Source organism: Zootoca vivipara, chromosome 4 (assembly GCF_965207765.1).
Source record: "Zootoca vivipara chromosome 4, rZooViv2.hap1.1, whole genome shotgun sequence".
Taxonomy (NCBI): domain Eukaryota; kingdom Metazoa; phylum Chordata; class Lepidosauria; order Squamata; family Lacertidae; genus Zootoca; species Zootoca vivipara.
This window is the reverse complement of record NC_142587.1, coordinates 100,464,585-100,490,644: the sequence shown is the minus strand read 5'-3', so window position 1 is coordinate 100,490,644 and position 26,060 is coordinate 100,464,585. Positions and strand designations below refer to the sequence as shown.

General features: G+C 47.1%; 1 protein-coding gene across 2 annotated transcripts in view; it reads left to right on the top strand.

Moving 5' to 3' along the window:
* The first annotated feature begins 326 nt into the window (after positions 1-326).
* The window catches only part of ATG16L2 (autophagy related 16 like 2), a 46,236-nt gene continuing 20,502 nt past the window's right edge, over positions 327-26,060 (top strand). For both annotated transcript variants that reach the window (XM_088668890.1, XM_035115881.3), the window contains exons 1-8: positions 327-531; positions 14,485-14,575; positions 17,104-17,224; positions 19,606-19,679; positions 19,856-20,098; positions 21,358-21,423; positions 23,813-23,905; positions 24,478-24,540. In XM_088668890.1, coding sequence (XP_088525016.1) covers positions 402-531; positions 14,485-14,575; positions 17,104-17,224; positions 19,606-19,679; positions 19,856-20,098; positions 21,358-21,423; positions 23,813-23,905; positions 24,478-24,540 — 881 coding nt within the window. In that variant the 5' untranslated portion in view covers positions 327-401. The remainder of the gene's footprint in view (positions 532-14,484; positions 14,576-17,103; positions 17,225-19,605; positions 19,680-19,855; positions 20,099-21,357; positions 21,424-23,812; positions 23,906-24,477; positions 24,541-26,060) is intronic.

Here is a 26,060-nt window from a genome sequence, read left to right as displayed (position 1 = left end):
AACACAAAACACTTTTGCTGTATGTTGGTTGTTGTTGTTTTTTTAAATCTTATATTTTGGAAATGTACATCCAGGGTTTTTTTCCCTTTAAATTTTTTTGGGGGCCCCCAAGAGAGTGGGGTCCTAAGCTATAGCTTGTTTAGCTTATATGTAAATCCGGCTCTGAGAGCTGTAGGACAGGGAAACGGTCTCCCTCTGGATGCCTTCCGCGTTCCGCTTTATGGGATGTGCTCCAGTTCCAGCGCTCTAAGCCTCGCCGACTCTTCCTCGGGGCGGTGACTCCGGGGGGATTCCCCGGCTCTGGCCCCACCCCTGGGCGGCGACGTCACTGGGAGTTCCCTCCCCCTTTGGCCGCGCGTCGCCCTTTGTCATCCGGGACCCCGGGGCTGCGGCGGGGCGCCATGGCCGAGAGCGGCGGCGGCGGCGGCAGCGCCCGGTTGTGTCGCCGCTGCTGGAAGCGCCACATCGTCCGGCAGCTGCAGCAGCGGGATCGGGCGCAGAAGGCGCGCTTCCTCGACCTGGTGCAGGCCTGTGAGTCGGCGGGGCGCAGCCGGAGGGAGGGCAGGGCAGCCCCTGCTGCGCGGCAGCGGGCAGGGCCGGCGTGGCCTTCTGCACGTGCCCAGAGGCAGTCTTGCCAGCCACTTCCCCTGCGGAAAGCGCTTCCGGGGAGCGGCGGCTGCGGAGGGAGCCAGGGGTCCCGGAGTGGGCGTGCAGGTTTACGCCGCGGATCTCCGCAGGTGCCCAGCCAGCTCCCGTGCTTAGGGACCAAGCTCCGGGAGGCGCGCGAGCATGTGCAGAGTGCAGCCTTGATTAAAGCCAGAGAAAGTTAGTCCGAGAAAAGGCAGCAGGGGGAGGGGGCAGCGCCGATTGCACAGATGGATATTTGCTGCCCAAACCCTGAATAATGCAGAGTTATTTGACTGCCGGCAGGTTTTTTTTTTGGTGTGGAGTGTGTTTTGTTCTGCTTTCCGTGAGCAACAACCACCACCCAGAACGGTAAACGTCACATTTGTTGCGCTCTTTGAAATATACTCGGAGTCGGATTCAGCTCAGTACATAACAATCTTCTTAACAAGCCAACGTTTTAATTGCATCCGTAAGGGAAGACACCGCCACCAATCGAGATGTTTAAAAGGATGGGATGAATAAGGAAAAGGAGAGATGGTGGCATTAAAAGAAAACATTTCTATACTTGCTGCCTTCTGCGTGCTTCTCTTTCCCACTTTTCCATCTCTTGTAACAGGGAATATCTTTCAGTTTTTATTTTAAGCAAGATCCAAAAGGGCCACCCTCAAGGATCCTAGGATTCCTCATCTTATTGCAGAGGATGCAACTCCTCAATCCTCGTCCCATTTTTGGACCCCACCATCTCCCCTTTCCCTCTAGTCTAAACTTGGCGATTGACACCTGCTTGCTGCCTGGGTTGACACTGACCGTGATTTATGGCACTGGAATGTTTAATTCCCCATTGGAGGGGGAAAGAAGTGGCATAACAAAGAAAGTTGGGTTTGACTCCATAGGATCTCGAGTCATATATCCTTTATTAACAAGAAGCACAGTACAGTATCCCATTTTTAATAGCAGCACAGTAATTTGCCGTCCGTCCCAGTCACAGCTGCCACTAGGGAGAAATTACCTTGGTGCTTTAGATTGAAGTGGTTACCCTCTGGATGCGAGCTTAATGTAAAAAGATTTTCCAAGTTCGTTTTGGGAACATTTCCCAGAACTAAACAGGCATTTTGGTTTTAAGTTGGTGCCTTGTTGCGGTCGGAGTTTCTGCAGAGTTATGGCATGCGCGCGCGCACACACACACACACACACACCTACCTACTTTGCAGAAATCATATGGCTGTCTCAGAGGCGGTTCCATTGCAGCAAATGGCATCCCACACTCCGACTCAGTCTAACCTAACCTAATATGTGATTGATTATGCAGGGCATGGTTTACCTGTCCTCTCCCCCACCCAATATGTTATTCAACTTGGCATCTCTGCTTGCATGCTAGCTTTCTGTCTGCAAGGATTTTTTTAAAAAAAAATATGTAGGAACATTCCACAAAGTATGGTCTTCCCTCACAGTCTGAAATGGTATAGCCCAGAGACAAGTTTGCCACCTCAGTGAGAACTAGGCGAACGACTATTTGAATCCTGTCCGAGTGCAACACTTGCACTCACTTTGTTTCTCTCATCAGTCTTTAGGAAAAAGAAATTGGGAAGGGGAACGGTAAAGAAGGGGTTTTGATCTCTCCTTTTTAGCCCAGTGTTTGCTTTCACTGATGGAAGTGTCCCCAAGTCACGGCTGCTGGATAAATAATTGCCAGAGAAATGAGGATTTGTATAGTTCAGAGAGAGGATGGTCTCATGGCTAAAGCATGGCTAAAGGATGTTGTTTGCAGCTGACTCTGTGGGAGTAGCTAAGTTTGTGCTCCTGATTCATCCTGGTGTGGCTCTTTTCGGTTCCTCTATTGAGGATGGGGGGGGGGGGCGGTTGCAGAGCCCTGAGGACTAACTTGTTGATGCTTTATACATGGGAAGAGTTTGTTTCTAAGACCAAGTCACCAGCACCTGGAAAAGATTCTTTCGTGTTGCAGGTCTGTTCCACTGAACAGTGCCATCTACAGGTTTACCACTCCCATCAGCCCATCACCCATTCCCACCCACCCCCACCACCCTCTGTATATATATATAGGGTCTGACACTTCTGTTTCTAGTGTATCTGAAGAAGTGTGCATGCACACGAAAGCTCATACCAAAATATAAACTTAGTTGGTCTTTAAGGTGCTACTGAAGGAATTTTTTTATTTAACTCTTCTGAATGTTTAGTTAGAATCTCCTTTCTTGCCATTTGATTCCACTAATTTGACCCCTACCATCCAGAGACCATCAAGGGACCCAGGTGGCGCTGTGGTTAAACCACTGAGCCTAGGGCTTGCTGATCAGAAGGTCAGCGGTTCGAATCCCTGTGACAGGGTGAGCTCCTGTTGCTTGGTCCCAGCTCCTGCCAACCTAGCAGTTCGAAAGCACGTCAAAATGCAAGTAGATAAATAGGAACCGCTATAGCGGGAAGGTAAACGGCGTTTCCATGTGCTGCTCTGGTTTGCCGGAAGCGGCTTTGTCATGCTGGCCACATGACCCGGAAGCTATACGCCGGCTCCCTCGGCCAATAATGCGAGATGAGCGCGCAACCCCAGAGTCGGTCACGACTGGACCTAATGGTCAGGGGTCCCTTAACCTTTACCATACAGAGCAGGAGAAAACAAGATGGCTCCATCTTCCATGTGACAGCTCTTTAGATATATCTCCTCTCAGTCTCATTTTTCCAGGCTAAACATATCCAACTCCCTCAACCATTCCTCATGAGGCTTGGTTTCCAGACCCTTGATCATCTTGGTCGCCCTCCTGTGTCCACATTCCAGCTTGTCAACATCCTTCTTAAATTGTGGTGCCCAGAATTGGACACAGTATTCCAGGTGTGATCTGACCTAGGCAGAATAGAGTGGGACTATTACTTCCCTTGATCTGGACCAGGCACCCCCAAACTGCGGCCCTCCAGATGTTTTGGCCTACAACTCCCATGATCCCTAGCTAACAGGACCAGTGGTTGGGGAAGATGGGAACTGTAGTCCAAAACATCTGGAGTTTGGAGATGCCTGATCTGGACGCTTGACTTTTGCATAGAATAGCATTTCTTCTTTTGCTGCTGCATCACACTGTTGGCTTGAGTTAAGCTTGTAGTCTACTAAGACCCTTTGATCCTTTTCACATGTACTACTGGCAAGCCAGGTGTCCCCCATTGTTTATTTGTGCATCTGGTTCTTCCTGCCTAAGTGCAGAACCTTACATTGTGTTTCTATTGAAATTCATTTTGTTGGTTTGGGTCCAGCTCTTCCACCTGTTAAGAGCATCTTGAACCCTGATGCTGTCACCTGATTATCTACCGCTCCCAGTTTTTGTGTCATCTGTAAATTTGACTAGGGTCCACTTAATTCATTCATGCAAGTCAATGAGTTTTTGTTGAGGGATGGGCTGCTGAACATTTCCACAAGACTGCTGTTTCTCAGCCCTACATGTTTGCTAATTAGCAAAGCAAAAACTGCAGGGAGCCTGTGATTAAGATCTCTTGGTTTCTATCCAGGCCTTGATTCTGTTCTGGGTAATCCACATGTTCAAAGGTCTCTTTGTTTTATCTACATCTATATAAAAGATTACGTGACTGAAAAAACCCATCAATTACATTATCACTTCTTCAATTAGTGTACTGATTCAATCTTCACTTTCTCTCTTGTGCGATTAAGAAATAACATTCACCATCGTAAATAGAGGCCCTGGCTAACAAAGAAGGATTGCCATAAGGGGAATGACCCATTAATTCATTTCCCGGTGTGATTTATCACCGTTTTATCCCCTGGTTTCGACATCGCTAGAGAAAGGAGAAGTGAGCAGTTGGTATTTGTTTGGCTTCGCTGCTCTGTGACCACAAATGGGTCCTGCTAGCTGGAAGGATCCTCTCCTCCACCCATGTGATCCTGCCCATGTGCAAAGTCCCTCTGTAAAAGTAGCATTGCGAGACCTGCCCCTGTCTGAAGCAATATTTTGCAATATTCGCTCCCTGGGAATGGTTTGCTCCCTCTCATCTTCTGCAAGCTGAAGAACTCAGTCCTGCCTGAAAGGCACCTTGCTCTCTCTCTTCATAGGCTTAGCATGATTTCTCTCCAACTCCTGCATCTTTTAAAATATTGATGGTTACAATTAAACTAAGGCAGGAAATGCCAGCTATAGCTCCGTCAAAATTACCCCCCCCCCCTTCGACCGCTTACGAAAAGGGCAATGAGATCATCTTTGTTTTCCTGCCAGCTAAAAGCATTGCTAATTTGTACCATTTGCAGATTAGTAAACCAATGAAGGGATCATTCCTAATCATCATCATAATCATCATCTGAGGTAAAAGGACATGCTTTGAAAAGGCAGAACAACAGCAAACAACTCTTGGAAATGTTGGGGAACGCCTCTCTTCCTCTGAGCGGGCTTGAGCCAAGAATGACTTTTCCTAATAGCTGTGCTTTCATTTTGGTCTTGGACAGTCAGCCCAGAAACATCGGGAGCTACCCAGTCAGTCCCTTGATCCACCTAGCTATGTATTGTCTACACAATCGAAAGGTTGGCGGTTTGAATCCCCGCAACAGGGTGAGCTCCCGTTGCTCTGTCCCAGCTCCTGCCAACCTTGCAGTTCGAAAGCACGCCAGTGCAAGTAGGTAAATAGGTACCACTCCGGCAGGAAGGTAAACGGCATTTCCGTGTGCTCTGGTTTCCATCATGGTGTCCCGTTGCACCAGAAGTGGTTTAGTCCTGCTGGCCACATGACCCGGAAAGCTGTCTGCGGACAAACGCCGGCTCCCTTGGCCTGAAAGTGAGATGAGCGCCACAACCCCAGAGTCGCCTTGACTGAATTTAACCATCCAGGGGTCCTTTACCTTTACACGGACTGGCAATGTCTGTACAAACAGAGTCCGTTCCCAGTCCTTCCCCAAGATGCTGGCAATGCATTTTGCATGCATTGGTCTCTTCAAATGAGTCTGTCTATGCATATGACTTCACCCAAAGAACCCTGGGAAATCCAGTTCCTGGGATTCTTTGGTCAAAGGCCTGTGATCTTGGAGCATCCGCTAGAGCCTGTCTTCGCATGCAGGGTAAGTCCCTCATTGAGGATTTGAGAACTATCGACGGGGATGAGGAACAAATTGGATAAATAAAGATGGTCCAGAGAAAGGAGGCCTTAAAACTTTGGTGGTGGTCATAGAATCATAGAGCTGTAGAGTTGGAAGGGACCCCGATAGTTGTCTGTGTTTAGTTGTTTAGTGGTGTCCGACTCTTCGTGACCCCATGAACCAGTGCACGCCAGGCACTCCTGTCTTGCACTGCCTCCCGCAGTATGCTGATGGAGATAACAGGAAGTCCAAAGATAAAACACTTCTTTTTATTTTATGTACTTGCATATATTTTTCTTAACTTCTTTTTTTCTTTTTTCTTTTTGGTTTATTTTTTTCTCTTCCTTTCATTTTTTTGCTGGGAAAGGAGGGCTCGAGATATTGTATGAAAAATGTAATAGACAAATGTATATGTAAATAAGCATGTGAAAAAAAAATGTACAGGTTTGGTGAAGGAAAATAAATAAATTTTATTCTAAAAAAAACCCTCAGGCTTTACTATGAGGCTTCCTGCCTAACGTGGCTAAAGGAGTGGTGCCTGCTAAAGAATGTAGATGTATTGGATATTGAAGGATAGAAAGCTATGTTTGGGTGGCATGCGTACCTAAATTACGGAAAAGCAAAGATTCATAAGAAATTTACAAGTCATATTATCAGAAACGCTTTATTTAAGACATGGGATAAATACCGGAAATATCTCGAACCAAAAGTTCCAAGATGGTTATCCCCAATGTAGGCAATAACACCAAAAAGTGTGAACATGGGAGACACTTGGATAACATAACGTAAGATGATATTAGAAGAGTGCATCTGGAAATCGTGTCTGTGCAGATGCAGACGCCGAAAATTGTGGCTGTGCGCGCAATCCAGCCCACAGAGTGATCTCCTCTGGAGTGAACCGGCCTAGGCGAGGTAAACCTTGCCGTCCGCTGCTGTAGAGGGAAGTGAGGGGCAGATGGGGCTTGTCCACCTGGGAAGGGAGCCCATCTAGGAGAAGCAAAACTCTGATCCTAAACCTCTGCTGCCTAGTGGGAGCAGAAAAGGCTACGGGGTAAACCCTACACAAATCTGGAGCAGAGTGCCTAAGACAGTTGGATGGTGACTTGTACGCCTCCTTCCAGCAACTCGTGCAGCCAAGCTGATGCCAAACATCTTGCTCTTTGGACCACATCAGCGAGGCAGCCCAGGATCTCCTGCTGCTAACACAGTGGTTGGATTTAACCCCTAGAGGCACACTCCATTGCCTCTCAAGGCAGACAGATGCCAGTATGTTCCTCATCCTTTCACTGAGGAGCTCAGTGCAGTATATGAGGGTTTCACAAGCACCTTGTAAGAGAGAGTGATGGACCCATGGTCACCTTCATTGCTGGGAATTTGAACTCAGACCCACCCCCCGCCCTGGGGCTCTGGCAGCCAGACGCCGGCATCACCAGCCCCTCTCAAAGTGCTGCAGTGCCACCAAGGCAGATGGCCACAGGGAGGCATGGCAAATTCTGGCGAACCACAGACAAACGGACGTGCAGGTTCCATTTTTGAGTGAGACTACACGCACCAAAATGGGCCAGAAGGGGAAATCATTTTAGCATCTCTTCTGCGGAATGTTGCAATGTTCGAAAGAGCAGTAGGAAAACAATGTAGTGCAGCGTAAGTCGGCCTCCTGGGAAGTAGGAACAGACGCCGTTCCTTGGAGGTGCAGTTTCAGAAGCTACCACTGCTCGGTTTCTGTTTTCGTAAAGACATTGCAAAGATTGTGCAAGGAGGTTGCAATCTTGTATGCATGCAGCTGAGAGTTCAGTAAGTCCCACTGAACTCAGCAAGACTTCCTCCTGACCTGGTATGGATAGGAGCCAGGGTGGTCTAGCGGTTAGAGTGTCAAACTAAGACCCGGGAGATCCGGGTTCAAATCCCCACTTGTGACCTTGGTAGCCCTGTCAGTACCTCTCAGCATAACCTAGTAGCCTTCAATAGCCTGTGAATTTGTCCCACCCTCTTTAAAAGCCTTTCAAGTTGGGGGCCGCCACTGCCTCCTTAGCAGCCGAGAGGGTCTGTAGAGAAAGAGCTGGTCCCACAGGTATTTGGGGCTTGACGTGAGTTGGAGTCGAGCAGCAGTTTCTGCATCCCGATTTAAACCACTGCTTCCGTCCATTGATTCCCATTGGTATACTCTGAGTATGACCGGCGTTGCTGTTATTGATACATCTGCCCCCCTACTTTTTTTTTCTAAGGAGCTCAAGGTGGCGTGAAGACTTCCCCGCCCGCTCTTTGAGCCTCACAACAACCCTGTGAGGGGGGCTAGGTGTGTCGAGAGATGGTGCATAGCCCAAGGTCACCCACTAGGCTCCATGGCTGAGTGGGGATTCGAACTCTGCTCTCCCAGGCACTGGCGGAGGAAGGGGTCGGGGGGAGCGTCCCACTCTGGGTACCATCCCAGGTTGTGTGTGTGTGCCATTGCAACTGCCCCCCTGGACGTGTGCCACACCCACGGGACACACGACAGCCATTCCCCCGCCTGTTCTCCACCCCCTGGTGCCAGAGCCTGCAGCTCCACCCCTGCTCCCGGGCAGGGGCGTAGCCAGGATCAAAACTAGGGGGGGGCAAGCCATGGTCGTTCAGGGGCGGGGCCCCGAAGTGGGAACGTGGGCGGGGCTACAGGGCCAGCTGGCCTGATATCGTGGCGGCGGCAGCGGCAGCGGCCACCTTGTGCTTCTGGGGCAGGCAGCATCGGCGGCTACCCTGCTTGGCTGGAGAGGACGGGAGGGTCGGGCAGGCGAGAGGGGGTGACAGGGCGGGCGAGGGCGAGGCAAGGCACGGCCGCAGACACGACGGCTCCGAGGTGTTGCTGCATATCAGCATAATATTTCAACCATGTCGTGGGTTCAAGCCCCACCTTGGGAAAAAGATCCTGCATTGCAGGGGGTTGGACTAGATGACCCTTGTGGTCCCTTCCGACTACAATTCCATGATTCTATTGATATATTACCATAGCATATGCATCAATCTGCTTTCTTGAATTGTCCTAGGCATAGCAGCCAACTCCTAGAGGCCTAGGTGCCCCCCCCAATTACTGGTAAATACTTGGTCCCAGCTCCTGCCAACCTAGCAGTTCGAAAGCACATCAAAATGCAAGTAGATAAATAGGAACCGCTACAGCGGGAAGGTAAACGGTGTTTCCATGTGCTGCTCTGGTTTGCCAGAAGTGGCTTTGTCATGCTGGCCACATGACCTGGAAGCTATACGCTGGCTCCCTCGGCCAATAATGCGAGATGAGCGTGCAACCCCAGAGTCGGTCACGACTGGACCTAATGGTCAGGGGTCCCTTTACCTTTGCCTTTACCTTTACTGTATTCTAAAGAGTCACCTCCCCCCATGTTGATGGGCTTTCTATGTGGGGCTTATCTGCCCCCCCCGTATTTTATTAAGGACGGAAGAGGGAGGGAAGGAAGGAAGAAATAGAGAGAGGGATAACTCACATTTGTGGGTGCCTCTGGGTGACGCTGTGATGCTGGAGCTCTGCAGCAAGAGAAAGATACTGGTACGCCTGTACAGGAGCCTTGCAAGCAGCTTTCTCTCTGCTTGATTTACAGCAGGCACGTCCAACAGGTAGATTGTGATCTACCAGTAGATCACTGGATGTCTGTGGTAGATCACTGCTAGATCACTGGCACCCCTAGAAAAAGCTCACCCAAAATTTTCCTCCTCCCTAAAAAAAGCTGAACTATGACCTGAAGCCCTAAACAAAAATGGGCCTCCCTTCCTCCTAAAAGAAGCTCAACAAGTTTGACCTAAACTAAAAAAAACAGGGCTTCCCTTCCTTAAAAAAAACTCAACAGCTTTGACCTGAACCCCCCAAAAGGGGGTAGATCACTCCCAGTTTTTAACTCTGTGAGTAGATCAGAGTCTCTTGGGAGGTGGCCACCCCTGATTTACAGTATACAGATGCAGGAGGAGGGGCAGACTGGAACACCTCTGCTTTTTATAAACATCACTGTGTCTATCAAAAGCTACAGCCCCCCCTTTTCTTATTCATTTCCTTTTAGCCTTGCAGAGCCACCTTAGTCAATGCACCCTCATTAAATCGCCAATAGAACTCTTAATGTGATCCCTGAATGCTCATTAACAACTACCACTGAAGAACAATAGGGTGAATTGGTCAGCTATCAAACCTTGCCTGAAGGGATTTTCTGCTCCATTGTCTTAACTGCTTAAGTACCGGTAGCCACTTTGCTTTATTTATTTGATGTGTTTTTGTTACAGCTGTGTTCGCGCCCCCCCCCCAGCAAGTGGAGAGCTGCTCTCGCTAAAGCAAAGCCCTTTCCACTTCAGTTTTTGGAGGGGAAAAGTGCTGGTTATGGTCTGTAAAATACAATAATTTTTTGCTTCTAGGGGGGGGCAGCTGCCCCCTCCTGCCCCCCCTTGCCTACGCCCATGCTCCCGGGTCCCCAGTGTGACCCTCTAACCCTTTGGTTCTCAAACATTTTCTCTGGGCCACACTTTCAGAACAAACATGTGCTCACCCCACACCGAATTTTTTGCGGATAATAAATACACTGGGAAAACGAAAAGGAACGACTCCCAGCAGTGCTTGATTTTATAACCTAGAACACAACGACGTTAAAATACAATCATGGGGCACCCAGAAAGTATAAAACACATAAGAGCAGGAATCAGTCCCAAAGTGTAATTAAAAAGAAGCCTCTTACATATGTACCTTAAGTATTTTGACACTATAGATTGCCCTTCAGTTTCACCACTGGACTTGCCGTCCTCTCCTGCTACACCCTTGGAGACCCTGCTCTAACCACTGTCCTGCGTTGCATCTCATAACCAAAGAGTTTTTTTATTCCTCGCTTGCCCCCAAGCTGTGGCCACCCAGAAGGTTTTGGTGTCTGGCCCAGATTTGGTGCTGGATCTCGGTATCCTCTCTCCAGCTGCCTCTCTGCCTTACTGAGCAGTGAAAAGCGTGTGAGGATGCCGGCTGGCTGGCCACTGCAAGCCACTTTCGAACGGACCCTTTTTACGTCCAGCTAGGCTGCCTGAGTTCGCACACGAGCCCCAGCCGTGGCTGGCTCCCTCCTAGCACTGGAGCATGCATGCAGCTAGACCTGAGTGTCATCCAAACATCATCTCAAGTAGCTGTTTTATCCCTTCCAAAACTGCACCTGTGCACATTTCTACCCAATGCAGAATCATGCCGCAATAAGACGACTCTGCACTGCAGCAAAAGGACGTTGTTGGAATCCTAGAACTGTAGTGTGGGAAGGGATTCCCAAAGGTCCTCTAGCCCAACCCTTTGCAATGCAGGAATCGCAGGGAAAGGATCCCTGACAGGTGGCTGTGCAGCCTCTGCTCATTCTTTCCCCACCTCTAAAGCGTGCACTAGTCCAGATGTAGCTAAAGTCACTTGTCCTATTTTTTTTTGCTGCAAGACAGTTCCCCCCCATTAGCCCTACAAGCATTTGGTCTCTTTGCGGCTTCGTAACCATGGCAACCGGTCCAAATTGACAGGATCCGCTCAGCCCTCTGCTAGATTGGGGAGAGGTTTTTTATTCAGTGAGTGATGACTTCCTGTACCGCCTCGTCCTCTGGGCTCTTTTTACGGCTTCTGAAATTACAAAATGCAGGCCAAGGTTGCCGACAATAAAACCAGTTATAAGCTACACAAAACAACAGCAGGAGAGAGGGCCAGAATAGAATACAGAATAATCGCAGCAGCATAAAACCAGCTTTAATAGCAAGGGGAAAGAAGTTGGGGGAAGAATTTTCAAAAGCACCAGACAAATATGCCCATTGTTAAGTCTAGGAGAATAAAAAGTTCTTGTTGCAAAAAAAGGGGCACATGTGTCGTGGCAATTGTGTTGTTTGTTGTTGTTGTTGTTTAGTCGTTTAGTCGTGTCCGACTCTTCGTGACCCCATGGACCATAGCACACCAGGCACTCCTGTCTTGCACTGCCTCCCGCAGTTTGGTCAAACTCATGTTCGTAGCTTCAAGAACACTGTCCAACCATCTTGTCCTCTGTCGTCCCCTTCTCCTGGTGCCCTCCATCTTTCCCAACATCAGGGTCTTTTCCAGGGAGTCTTCTCTTCTCATGAGGTGGCCAAAGTATTGGAGCCTCAGCTTCAGGATTTGTCCTTCCAGTGAGCACTCAGGGCTGATTTCCTTCAGAATGGAGAGGTTTGATCTTCTTGCAGTCCATGGGACTCTCAAGAGTCTCCTCCAGCACCATAATTCAAAAGCATCAATTCTTCGGCGATCAGCCTTCTTTATGGTCCAGCTCTCACTTCCATACATCACTACTGGGGAAACCATAGCTTTAACTATACGGACCTTTGTCGGCAAGGTGATGTCTCTGCTTTTCAAGATGCTGTCTAGGTTTGTCATTGCTTTTCTCCCAAGAAGCAGGCGTCTTTTAATTTCGTGACTGCTGTCACCATCTGCAGTGATCAAGGAGCCCAAGAAAGTAAAATCTCTCACTGCCTCCATTTCTTCCCCTTCTATTGTAATATGGCAATTGTGGTAATGCACAATTGGAAAGTGAAATGCTGTCTCCAGTTATTGGGTTGTGGCTTTGATTCCATCCTTAGCTCATTATTTTGGCTCCTTACATCTGTTGTTGTTGTTGTTGTTGTTGTTTGTTGTTGTTGTTGCTGCTGCTGCTGCTGCTGCTGCTGTTTTAGCCTGTTCAACAATAAATAGCCTCTTGCTCTGGGCCTACAAAGTAAGCAATTTTGCATTGTATGAAATAAGAAACTGCATTGCAGAAGGTTTGACTAGATGACCCTTGGGGTACATAGCCTACAGTACCTATAATTCTATGATAATAAGAACTTAAGAGCGACCCTGGCTGTTAAAGGCTGAGCTGGCACGAAGTCAGATATATATCTCTCTATATGAATTTTCTGGACGACAGAGGACGAGATGGTTGGACAGTGTTCTCATAGCTACCAACATGAGTCTGACCAAACTGCGGGAGGCAGTGGAAGACAGGAGTGCCTGGCGTGCTCTGGTCCAGGGGGTCACGAAGAGTCGGACACGACTAAACGACTAAACAACAACAACAATTATTATGATTTCTAGTCCAAATGATATTTTGAAATATTAGAAATTTGTGGTTATAATGGATCAAGAATAATACGTATAATGAGTACAATAACATGAATTTTCTATTGTCCTAAATTGGCATAGAGCTGATGAGACTTTAGTAAAGAAGAGTCATGTCTTGATAACTTTATATTGATTTGAAATACAGTGGTGGAAAAAGTTTTCCACTTGGAAAAGGAGTTGCACTAAAATATTAGATTGCGCGTGGGGGGTAGGGGCGCTCAATAAAGTGCACTTGCAAATATGTCTCCTCGGGAGTAAGTTCCATTGAGTTAAATCGGTTTACGTGCTGGTAAATGGATATCGGATTGCAGCTTTGGTAGGTTTCCAGTGCTATGTTTGAACAAATTCAAATTTTTACTTGGCTGTTAAAAATTAGAATTCTTGCAGCTACTTTAAGCGTTTTCCTACATTAGATTTCAAGGGGGGGGGGAGAGGATTGAAAAAGCACCAAGTTTGCAATGCCTGAAGAGCTGTGCCCACAGTTATATTTGCTTCCTAGCAATAGGCACCTGGAAAAAGTTAATCATCAATTTGATTTAGATTTGACTGTTCTGTTTGACCTGCATTGTGTTCTATTTACCATGCAACCTGTTAATTTATGCAACAATCAGGGCCGGATTTAGGTTTGATGAGGCCCGAAGCTACTGAAGGTAATGGGGCCCTTTATATAGCAGGCGGAGGCCCATGACTTACACCATAGGAGCCTACGCAACACAAAACACTGTTGCTGTATGTAGGTTTTATTTTATTTGTTTTTTATCTTCTATTTTGGAAGTGTACACCCAGGTTTTTTTTCCTTTAAATTTTTGGGGGCCCCAAAAGAGTGATGCTTTAACGTCTGGAATTTTAACGTCTTAGATATGTAATAAATGTTCATAAATTTACCAAGGAAACATGTACATAAATATATAAACCACAGGTCTGAAGTAGCACAGGCAGAAAGTCCTGAAAGCATTTTGACTCCAAAACTGACCAAATGTTTCTCTGCAAGGAGGGAGGAGGTGGAAAAAAACCTTCTCCTTGTCTCAGGAATTAAGTAATTACCATCTCAAAGAAATGGCCAGACTACAGTACCAGGAAAGGTAATCAGATAAAGGCATTATCAGATAACCTTCCAGACAGGAAAAACAACAACATTCAAATTTCTGTTGTAGACCGCCTTTTCTGTGATGTACGTATGATGTTTCTGGGGATGGTCTTGGACTCCAGGGTGGGCAATTTAGATGTCTATATAAGGGCAGGCATGCCTTGGTTCTGGGTCCTCCTCCTTTCTCCTGCCTGTGAGGGGAGCACCCTGCTGCAACAGCCTTAATAAAGATCAGGCTCCCTAGCTGCTTTGCTTCTCAATATTCTCTGGTTGGCCTCTGTTATTTTCTCCTACCGATGGAGAACCTACAAAGGACTCTATAGGGGCTCTTGTATACCCCATAAGGGAATAAGGGCAGGTTTTGTTTACAACATTGGGGCCCTAAGTAATAGCTTGTTTAGCTTACACATAAATCCAGCACTGGAAACAATGCATTTCTAAAAGTAGAATATTTTTGGCAGAAAAAAATATGATGGGAAAGTCTTCCACCCTGTATCGCTGCCAGTGGTAGATGTGTTGCTGTAAATTCTCTAGGAATCTTATTCTTTGGTCTCCCCTTTCATAGCATCCATCTTCTTTATTTTCTTGTAGATAACAAGCTCTTGGAAAAATCTAACCTGGAAAACTTCACTGCAAAGCTGCAAGCTAAATCTCTGGAGAACTTGCGAGGATTCCCTCCCAGGTATCAAAACCTCAGTTCTCCCCCTGTCTTTTTGTCAATATGTAGTTTGGCCACCAGGCAGTCCTGGCTTTAGTCGGTAGGAGTCAGGAGTTTCCTGTTGCTGTTCTGCTATATTTTTGTTGAAGTGAGAATTTTCTTTTTCTTGCTTCCTGTGTGAGCCTTCCAGGCACCCGCCCTCTTCTCCTTTCCCCCTCATGATGACTCTGCAGGAATTTTACTCTGTTGTGGAAGTAAACACACAGGCAACTTGTCTTGGCACCGCACAGGACCAAAATAACTCAGAATAGCAGCGGTTGTGACTTGGCACGTTTACAATGGGAGCCTTTCCCCATTTGCACAGGTCTTGCAAGGCTAATTCAGCTCTTCCTCCCTCCTGGGCAGAAGTTAAATAAAGGGCGATAAAGAGTGGCTCTCTTGGCTGAATCCATGCTGAGTCAGGGACCTTGGCAGTACCAGAGTTGCCTTGGGAGGGTGTGCGTTCAAATTCTGCTGGCTGCAGATTAGTAGTAGCACATCTGAATTTCCTTCTCATGAACCCAGTCCGAGTGATGAGTAGGACTGGGCGATATCTGGTTTTCAATATCTTGATATATCACCAGTGTTATGAGAGTTGTAAGGTCTAAGATGTAAAATAAATGTTCATAAATGTACCAGGCAAACACATACATACAGTGGTGCCTCGCTAGACGAAATTAATTCGTTCCAGGACTCAATTCGTCCTACGAAAATTCGTCTAGCGAGGCACCGTTTCCCATTGGAAAGTCAATTAATGCGTTCCTATGGGCTCCGGGGGACTGGCGACGGCGGAGGCGCTTGCTCTCTTGGCTCGGGGAAGGCAGGCAGGCTCTTGCTCTCTTGCCTGCCTGCCTTCCCCGAGCCAAGAGAGCAAGCGCCGCTGCTGCCAACGACCAAGCCGGATTGGATGAAGCAGAGCTTCATCGGATCCGGCTCTGTTGGCTGGGGTGGGGGAAAGGCGAAGGAACGATTCTGCACCTTTCCCCCAACGCTGCCAAGCCAGTGCCCGAGCCGAAGACAGCCTGCCCGCTTCCCTTCGCCGAAAAGGCGCCCGGCTTTCTCGGCGAAGGCAAGCAGGTAGACACCTAGCCATTGCTGCTCCCTGTGCTTGGCGAGGTGGACATTAGGATGATGGGGGCTGGCTCCTGTAGGGAGTCACCCTTACTGGTAGGTTCAAGAATAGTTTCTCATCTCTTAACCTCATGCCCCCATTGCAGCCTGCAGGAGCCCGCGTGTCTGCGAGGCTTTTATTTCTTGGGGCACTGCAAAGAACAGAATGCATAAGAGCAGAAGAACAGTGCTGTATACCTGAAGGAGGGTCTCCACCCTCATTGTTCTGCCCGGACACTGAGGTCCAGCTCCGAGGACCTTCTGGCGGTTCCCTCCCTGCAAGAAGTGAGGTTACAGGGAACCAGGCAGAGGGCCTTCTCGGTGGTGGCGCCTGCCCTGTGGAACGCCCTCCCATCAGATGTCAAGGAAATAAACAACTGTCTGACTTTTAGAAGACACCTGAAGGCAGCCCTGTTTAGGGATGTTTTTAATGTTTGATGTTTTATTGTGGTTTTTAATATTTGATTGGCAGCCGCCCACAGTAGCTGGGGAAACCCAGCCAGATGGGCAGGGTATAAATAATAAATTATTATATTTATATTATATTATAAGAAAAGTTTTCTGGATCAGGCCAGTGGCCCATCTAGTCCAGCATCCTTGCCTCACAGTGTCCAACCAGAAAGGGGGAACATGCAAGTTTCTCACACAAGGAAGAAGTATAGGGCTTGTACATTTTCCTCATATCTCAGGTCTTACCACTGCTAGAAACTTTCCCTTTTTAAAAGGAAATCTGGGTGTCCGAGGTTTTTTGGTTCATCTGGGGTGAAAGGGAGTGGTTTCCCCCCCCCCCCAGGACACCACAACCAGTGTGTGTGTGTGTGTGTGTGTGTGTGTGTGTGTGTGAAGAGCTGCCACAGCAAAAGAGATGGCGGAGAAAGTGGATTAAGAGAAATCTCTCTCTTTTACAACGCTGGAACTGAATCAATTAAATTGATTGGCAACAGATTTTGCACAGACAAAGGGAAGCCTGTCTTCAAAGAGCACATAGCGGATGCACGGAATTCACTGGTTAGCGGCTTTGAATGAGAAACAAAAAGGCATTCTCCAGAAGTTGATTTTCCATGCCCAATATTAATTTCCATGACTGCAGGAACTGTGGGGTTCACACAGGCTGTGGTTGCACAGATTAATTCATGGTAGGCTTGCTATCTAAACAAAGCCTCTATTTTTTTTAAGGCAATGTGCCTCTGAGTACCAGGGAATATGATGGGGAGGGTTTGTTGCTTTCAGCCCTGCTTGCGGGCTTCTTCATGCGGTTAAACGGTGGAACTCCCTGCCACAGGAGGCAGTGATGGCAACCAACCTGGATGGCTTTTAAAGAGGATAGAACAAATTCACAGAGGGCTATTGATGACCAGTGGCTACCCTGATTTTCTCAGCTAAATTTGCTTGTGTTTTTGCAGACCCATCCAGGAGACCACTGACTGTTTCTTGGGTGCCGTCTTGGGCCCTGCAGAATCGACGGAAAGCCTGAAGGGGATTCATGAGAGACATTTGGCAGAGCTGGAAAGCATCAATGGGGAGGTAAGCTGACACAGGATTGGGCCTGGGGATGTGGGGGAAACCTCCCCCACACCCAATAAGCAGAATTATTCCTTGGTCCAGACTAGGGTGGATTTGATTTGAATCAAATCGATTTAAATCACTAGTCAGTAAGACTTGATTTAATTTTTTTTTTACAGACTCATTCTTGCTGGTATAATCTTAATATTTACCAGATGAAGGTTTCATTTTTGGAATAATAACTTTTCAGAGTACTTTTTACAGTTATATCAAAAATTACTGATTTGGTTATAGCTATTAGAAATACACGGATAATTATGAAATTATTGAGAGGTTTAATAAGTTAATTGTTTATATTTGGACAACTTTTCTGCTGTACTTTATTGGAAGGAGAAAAATAATCATTAGTAATAATTTAAACAATTTAACTGAAACAATAACATTATAGCATATGTATTCTGTTTGCTAACTGATGTGGTTACCGTGTTTCCCACATTTTAAGACACCGTCTTATATTAATTTTACTCAAGAAAATACGCCTATGGCTTATTTTTTGGGGGTGTCTTTTTTAAAAAAAATTATTATTACTGTAAGTACCAGTACCCCTCCTTACTGCGGCCAGCATTGCTGCTGCTGGGTCCCGCTGTCTCAGGGCGCACAGCAAGGAGGACGCCTCTGACCAAAAGTTTAAGGGGGACGTGTCGGCCGAAGCAATCGAAGCAATCGAGCCAACGTCTCTAATGACAGAAGCTGTTCTGTCATTAGACGTCGGCTCGATTGCTTCGGCCTGCCCACAAGCTGGCTAAGCAGGAAAGAAAGGGAGAGGACTCACGCGTTTTCTCTCCCCACCGACATCTTTTCCATCTTTCTTTCCCCCCTCCCACCACCCTGGAAAACAACATAGGCGAGGATCAATTGCTTTGGCCCAGGGGTTGCCATTTTACAGGAACAAACAACGTGAAAAGAAAACAGAGGCAACAAGCCCAGTCAGCAGTGCCTCCCTCCCTCCAACTCCCCCCCCCACCAAATGGAACTTCTCGACACCCCCCCTAAACTCTTGGCCAGAGGCGTCCTCGGCCCCGTTCCCACCTTCGCTGCTGGGCGCCGACCCTGCAGGTAGACCTATGTCTTATTTTTGGGGTATGTCTTATATTTTAAAAATCCTGCCATGGCTTACTTTATGACTACGGCTTTAAAAAGGGGAAACACAGTAAATGATTTTATTTAATTAAAAAAAACCCTTAGACTGAGTTTTAGCACACATGAAAAACTTAAAAGAAACCCTTATTTCCTGATGAGTAGCCTTTGGACTATAATGCAACTTAAATAGAAAACTATCTTTAGAAAGATTTTTCCTCCAAAAGCATTTTATTCTAAAAATCCAATTAAAAAAAAAATCCAAATTCTTGTTTAAAATTAAAAAAACAAACATTGATTTTTATCCACCTTGGTCCAGAGCACATCCTTGATAAGGCAATTACTCTTTGGATCATGCAGATCTTCGAATCCTGCGATACACTTCCCAGCTCAAAACGTGTCAGAAGATGTGCAAAATCTTAACGTGTTTTAGGACAGAGAATTTTTGCACGAACTTAAAGAAACAACAGTAACAGCAGCCTCAGGACAGAGCGGGCATATGAATAAACAGATGTTTAAATGTTGACGGACCAAAAATAAGGTCCATCACCCAGTGCCGGATTTACATATAAGTTAAAAGGGCCCCACTCTCTTGTGAGCCCCCCCCCAAATTAAAGGGTTAAAAACCTGGATGTACATTTCCAAAATATAAGATAGAAAACAAATAAAATAAAACCTACATACAGCCACCGGGTTTTGTGTTGTGTAGGCTCCTGTGATGTAAGTCATGGGCCCCACCTGCTAGCCTGCTCCCTAAAATATCCCTGGTTTGCTCCTTTCTATATATAGGGTGCCTACATTCTGCATGTGCAAATGGCTTTAGAGACCTATTAGGGCCATCAATGACCATATGGCATATATTCAACACAAAAAACCAGCGAGAATTTGTTGTTGACAAAGGACAGCTGGACATATAAAGGGCCCCATTACCTTCAGTAGCTGAGGGCAGGCACCCCCAAACTTGGCCCTCCAGGTGTTTTGGGACTACAACTCCCATCATCCCTGGCTAACAGGACCAGTGGTCAGGGATGATGGGAGTTGTAGTCCCAAAACATCTGGAGGGGGCGAGTTTGGGGGGTGCCTGGCTTAGGGCCTCATCATACCTAAATCAAGCCCTGCCATCGCCCCTTCCAGCTGTTTGTTTGCCCTGATGCCTTCGCCTTTTCCAGGACGTCTCCCCTCCAAGGCATGATCCACTCTTTCATTGAAGGATAAGCTGGCAAACCAACTGACCAGGGAACCCCTCTATCTCTCTTCTTTTTCAGCTTGCCTACAGCATCTATGAATGGAACTTGCAGCTCAAGGCAAAAGACGCTGAACTGGAGGAGCAGAGGGGCAGGTAAGGTTCCTCCGTCCAGCTGCTTCTATAGCGCAACTCCTCTTTTCGATTCTCTCTTTTTTTGGGGGTGGGAGAAGTTCCTGCCTTTCAGGTCTAGGATGGACATAATAATCCTTTGGGAGTCAGGTATGCAATTCCCATGCCCTGCCTTCACCCTTTGCTTTGGTCTGCTGCAGGCTGGCCAGCCTGAGTGGGCACGTCTCTGAGCTGGAGGCTGAGCATCGCGTGCTGCGGGAGCAGGTGGAGGAGCTGAGCCGCAGGATCGCGGCCATGAAGGACGACTATGGCTCTCTGCACCAGCGTTGCCGGCAGCAGGACGGGGAGTTCCGCCGGGCGGTCGAGAGAGGCCTGGAGCTGCTGAGGTGCTTCATGCAGAAGAAAACAGAGGCTGCGGAGCACAGGAACAAGGCCCTCAAGAGGTGAGAGGTGGGCGACAGTGTGGGGCATCAGCAGTTCAGATCTGGAATGGGGGGAGTGTGGGCTGAAGTGCCCCCTGCTGGCTGAATGAATGAATAAATATTTGCATCAGCAATAAAACAACAATATAATATTCAAAGAATAGAAAGAAAAAATTCAGTTATATAAAATACGTTTTAGGGTTTTGAATCAGTAGTCGAAGAGTGGATCTTATTCTGATTGCCCCAGCTAAAAACCTTGCCACCTTTGCTGTCACCTGCTCCTCTTGATCTGCCAAGAGAAAGGACACCATGGCAGTGGCTGGGCAACCCGGAATGGACAATAAAAGAGGGGTGACAATCTCATTCCTCAAGTCTTTATAAAGAGTGTAAGCCAGAAGGGCATGCGCCACCGATTCAGTACCGCCATCTCCACAGGGACATGAGCGTTTTTCGTGTGGAATCTGTTGGAATCATCCCTCGAGTACAGCGAGGGCAATACATTCAATTTTGAGAAAGTAAAAGCGCCCCCTGCTGGCTGTTTGCAGGAATAGCCTTTGTGTCACAAACAGGATAAGATTGGGGAGGGTGTCAGATGCTGACTCTCTCAGCACCAAAGGACACATATCCTGATTTTCATTTGGGGTTTGAAATGCGGTTACCCCAGTCTCTGGTTTAACCCAGGTACTTGCCCCAAGTTTGGTTTCCTTGGAATGAAGATGGCGGTGCCTTTAGGATCCAGTCGTACCTTGGAAGTCGAACAGAATCCGTTCCAGACTTCCAAAATGTTTGGAAACTGAAGCGCGGCTTCCGATTGGCTGCAGGAAGCTTATGCAGTCATTCGGAAGCCCTGGCGGACATTCGGCTTCCAAAAATAGTTCGCAAACTGGAACAGTCACTTCTGGGAGCAAACCAGGGATATTTTAGGGAGCAGGCTAGCAGGTGGGGCCCATGGCTTACATCAGGCATAGGCAAACTCGGCCCTCCTAGCTTGCCGTATTCCTAATGGTCCATGGAAACATTTCCCCCCTCCTTCCTTTCTCATACTTCTACCGCCCAGTAAAATTGCTGGGTGATAAATTTAAAAATAGGAAATAGCACTTCTTTGCACAGGTAACATAGCTCAGGGACGTCGGTGTCAGTGAGCATTGAACCCCTGACCTCACCCCATCCTTGACAGAAGCACAGCCCTGTCTCCCAAAAGGACCTGGAAAATCTAGCAAGCAGGACAGATGGAAGGAGAATGTCTTGCACACCCCCTGATGTTCTTCCTCTCCTTGCAGGGCAAAGCAAGACCGGCTGGTCAAGGAGCTGAAGAAGGCAGCGAGGACCCCAGTTGGCATTAAGGTGTAAGTCATGCTTGTGGGTCCTCAAAGATCTCTGGATAATAAGGATAAGGATAATAATAATAATAATAATAATAATAATAATAATAATAATAATAATGAATTTGTTTTATTATTTAGACCCTGCCCATCTGGCTGGGTTTCCTCAGCCACTCTGAGCAACTCCCAACAGAATAATAATGATAATGATGATGATGATGAGGAGTAGTAGTAAATTTTATTATTTAGACCCTGCCCATCTGGCTGGGCTTCCCCAACCACTTTGGGCGACTCCCAACAGAATATTATTATTATTATTATTATTATTATTATTATTATTATTAAAGCGACAAAACGTCAAACATTAAAAACTTCCCTAAACAGGGCTGCCTTCAGATGACTTTTAAAAAGTCAGATAGTTGTTTATTTCCTTGACATCTGATGGGAGGGTGTTCCACAGGGCGGGCACCACCACCGAGAAGGCCCTCTGCCCGGTTGAAAGGTGGGATATATGGCTATATCTCTCTCTGTACCATCTATCTATCTATCTAGCCTCATCTTCTCTGCCCCCCCCCCTCTTGGTTGAGCTGAAACAAATTGTTGGGCTGGCCACCGAAAGGTTTGTATATAAACCAGATTCTCCTGCTGCTGATGCAGAGGGATCTGCAAAGAGCCTGAGTTAATTGGTACCTTGATCGTTTTGTCCCCAGGGCTGCTGGCTAATTAAATACCCAGGGGGAAGGGAGAGAGCAAGACTCCTGCTGAAATGCTCAATATTGGCTTCATGCTGTGCGCAACACCTTTCCGCCAGGACCTAAAATGCTCCGAGGCTGCTAAATGGCAGTTCTCTGTCTCAGACAGCCGGTTTGTCAATGTCCCTCTAGGTGGCCTCTGGGATGAAGAGACCTTTTCCTGTCATTAGGAAGCCTTGGGGAATTTGCTCTGGCTTGATCTGCTCCTCCCAGATTACGTGTGCAGATCTGGAACTTAAAAATATATATTTATATTTTATTTGAAATACTTCTCTAAGCAAAGGAAAGGGAGAAAAGGAAACCAAAAGTACATAAAAATTGTCTATTATAGAAGTATATGAATGAAATCAGGGACGCGGTTGGCGCTGTGGTCTAAATCACAGAGCCTAGGGCATGCCGATCGGAAGGTCGGCGGTTCGAATCCCCACGACGGGGTGAGCTCCCGTTGCTCGGTCCCAGCTAATGCCCACCTAGCAGTTCGAAAGCACGTCAAAGTGCAAGTAGATAAATAGGGTAGGTAAATGGCGTTTCCGTGCGCTGCTCTGGTTTCGCCAGAAGTGGCTTCGTCACGCTGGCCACATCACCCAGAAAAAACTGCCTGCGGACAAACGCCGGCTCCCTCGGCCAGTAAAGCGAGATGAGTGCCGCAACCCCAGAGTCCGCAACTGGACCAAACAGTCAAGGGTACCTTTACCTATAAGTGAAATTATTATTCCAACACATAGAAATTTATTTGCAAGCTATCATATATATATATACCATATATACATACAGTGGTGCCTCACAAGACGAATTTAATTCGTTCCGTGAGTCAATTCGTTTTGCGAAAAATTCATCTTGCGAATCGCGGTTTCCCATAGGAATGCATTGAAATTTCTTTTTTTTTGCCCATAGGAACGCATTAATTAAATTTCAATGCATTCCTATGGGAAACCACGATTCGCAAGACGAATTTTTCACAAAATGAATTCGTCTTGCGAGTCACCATCAGATTGCAAGACGCATTCGTCTTGCGAAAAATTCGTCTTGCAGGGCATTCTTCTTGCGAGGTACCACTGTATACATATATGTATATATACATATATACGTGTTTTCAGGTTGTGGACTGTGGAAAACCCAGAAGTACCGGAAAGGGTTACTTCCGGGTTTTGCCGCTCACGCATGTGCAGAAGCACTAAATCGCGTCATGTGTATGCGCAGACGTGGCGCTGCAGGTTACGAATGCTGCGCGTTGCGGACGTGACTCCATCACGGATTATGTCCGCAACCCGAGGTTCCGCTGTATATATATTTATATTTATAAATGCAATGGAAATATTATATTTCCACATTTGGAACTTGGTTATCCACCGGCTGATTACACCGACACAATTTTTAAACCTTTTTAATATATATATTGAGAACCACTGTGTCGGACCCAGGTTCAAATCCCCACTCTGCCACTGCGTGGCCTTGGGCCTGGGCCAGTCACTGCTTCTCAGCCTAACCTACCTTACAGGGTTGCTGTTGCTGTTGGGGGAATTAAATAGGGAGAATCGTGTGCTCCTCCTTGAGGCCCTTGGAGAAAGAAGGTGATCTATAAATGCAATAAATACATTAAAATATTGTAGAGGATCTGGTTCTTGCGCTCCCTAATTTTCTGCACGTTTTCTGTTCGTCAGGGAGCCAGAAGATGGGAAGGCTGATGAGCAAAAGATGCCCCACAGAGATGCCCAGGAGGAGTCTGGCGAAAAGATGTGGAAAAGGCCCTTTCGGTGAGGCATGAACTGTAGTGCTCATGGTAGTATTGCTGTTATTATTGGCATTAAAGGTAAAGGGACCCCTGACCGTTAGGGGTCATTTTTAATAGAAAAAAAGCAGTGGTGGTGGTAAAGGTAAAGGGGCCCCTGACCATCAGGTCCAGTTGTGTCCGACTCTGGGGTTGCGGCGCTCATCTCGCTCTATAGGCCGAGGGAGCCAGCGTTTGTCCGCAGACAGCTTCCGGGTCATGTGGCCAACATGACAGCTGCTTCTGGCGAACCAGAGCAGCACACGGAAACGCCGTTTACCTTCCCACCGGAGTGGTACCTATTTATCTACTTGCACTTCGAACTGCTAGGTGGGCAGGAGCTGGGACCAAGCAATGGGAGCTCACCCTGTTGCAGAGATTCGAACCGCCGACCTTCTGATCAGCAAGCCCTAGGCTCTGTGGTTTAACCCACAGCGCCACCTGGGTCCCTATACTGGTGGTGGTAGTAGTAATAATAGTAGTAGTAGTAGTAGTAGTAATAAAAATAATAATAATTCCTACGTTCATCACCTTTTTCCCCTTGACTTCTTGTTTTAGATCTGCTTCTGCAACTTCCATGACCCTCACCAGATACGTGGGTGTTTTCAAAGGTTTGTTTGAGTAAGTTAGTTGCTCCATATCTATGCATTCAGGGTTACTGGGGTCCATAGTATGTGCTTGAATTGCCCCCACCCCCAAAGAATCAAGATAAGATCCTGAATCATTTTGATGATGTTAGCCTTTTATCTGGATCAGCTGTGGGTAAGGTAGCAAACTTTAGTGTTGCACAGATCTCTTCTCTATGGGGACAGAGAATTATCTGCATGGCTCCTCTCTTTCTTTGGATTAAATCATGTGACCACTAACATGGACAGGTTTGATGAGGCCCTAAGCTACTGAAGGTAATGGGGCCCTTTCTATGTCCAGCTGTCCTTTGTCAACAACAAATGGTCGCTGTTTTTTGTGTTGAATATATGCTAGATGGTCATTTATGGACCTAATAGGTATCTCAAGCCATTTGCACATGTTGCCATGCAACCAGTCCATGCAGAATGTAGGCACCCTATATATGTTGTTGTTTAGTCGTTTAGTCGTGTCCGACTCTTTGTGACCCCATGGACCAGAGCACGCCAGGCACTCCTGTCTTCCACTGCCTCCCGCAGTTTGGTCAAGCTAATGTTCGTAGCTTCGAGAACACTGTCCAATATATATAAGGACCCCTGACCATTAGGTCCAGTCGTGACCGACTCTGGGGTTGCGCGCTCATCTCGCATTATTGGCCGAGGGAGCCGGCGTATAGCTTCCAGGTCATGTGGCCAGCATGACAAAGCCGCTTCTGGCAAACCAGAGCAGCACATGGAAACGCCGTTTACCTTCCCGCTGTAGCGGTTCCTATTTATCTACTTGCATTTTGACGTGCTTTCGAACTGCTAGGTTGGCAGGAGCTGGGACCAAGCAATGGGAGCTCACCCCGTTGCAGGGATTTGAACCGCCGACCTTCTGATCAGCAAGCCCTAGGCTCAGTGGTTTAACCACAGCGCCACCTGGGTCCAATATATATAGAAAGGAGCAAATCAGTGGTATTTTAGGGAGTAGGCGAGCAGGCGGGGCCCATGACTTACATCATAGGAGCCTACACAACACAAAACACTTTTGCTGTATGTAACTTATATTTTGGAAATGTACATCCAGTTCCCCCCCCCTTTTAATTTTTTTAGAGTGGGGCCCTAAGCTAGAGCTTTTTTAGCTTATACGTAAATCCAGCACTGATTACATGGAGGGCTAACAAATTCATTGTAGCCAAGAGTTTCTGTAGCCATGTCCATCTTCCCTCCCTCCTTCCCAGTTCCAAAACTATGGACTTAAAAGTTTACATAACTGAAAGTCAAAACTGGCATTTTACTCCCCACTCCTGAGAAAGACTTGTCCTTAGCTTTGTGCATTTTCACAAACTTTGAAATATACAAAGTTTGACTCGGAGCAAATAGGGTTCTTGCAAACCATGGTTGTATCCAAAGTGGAACCGGAAACTGCGGCTTGGATGAGGTCTCCAGTGCTTGTTTGCAGGCGAACCAGTTTACTTGATTTGGACATCCTTCTAAGTAGCTTAGCTCTGTGGCTTTTGACTGAAGACAGAAAAA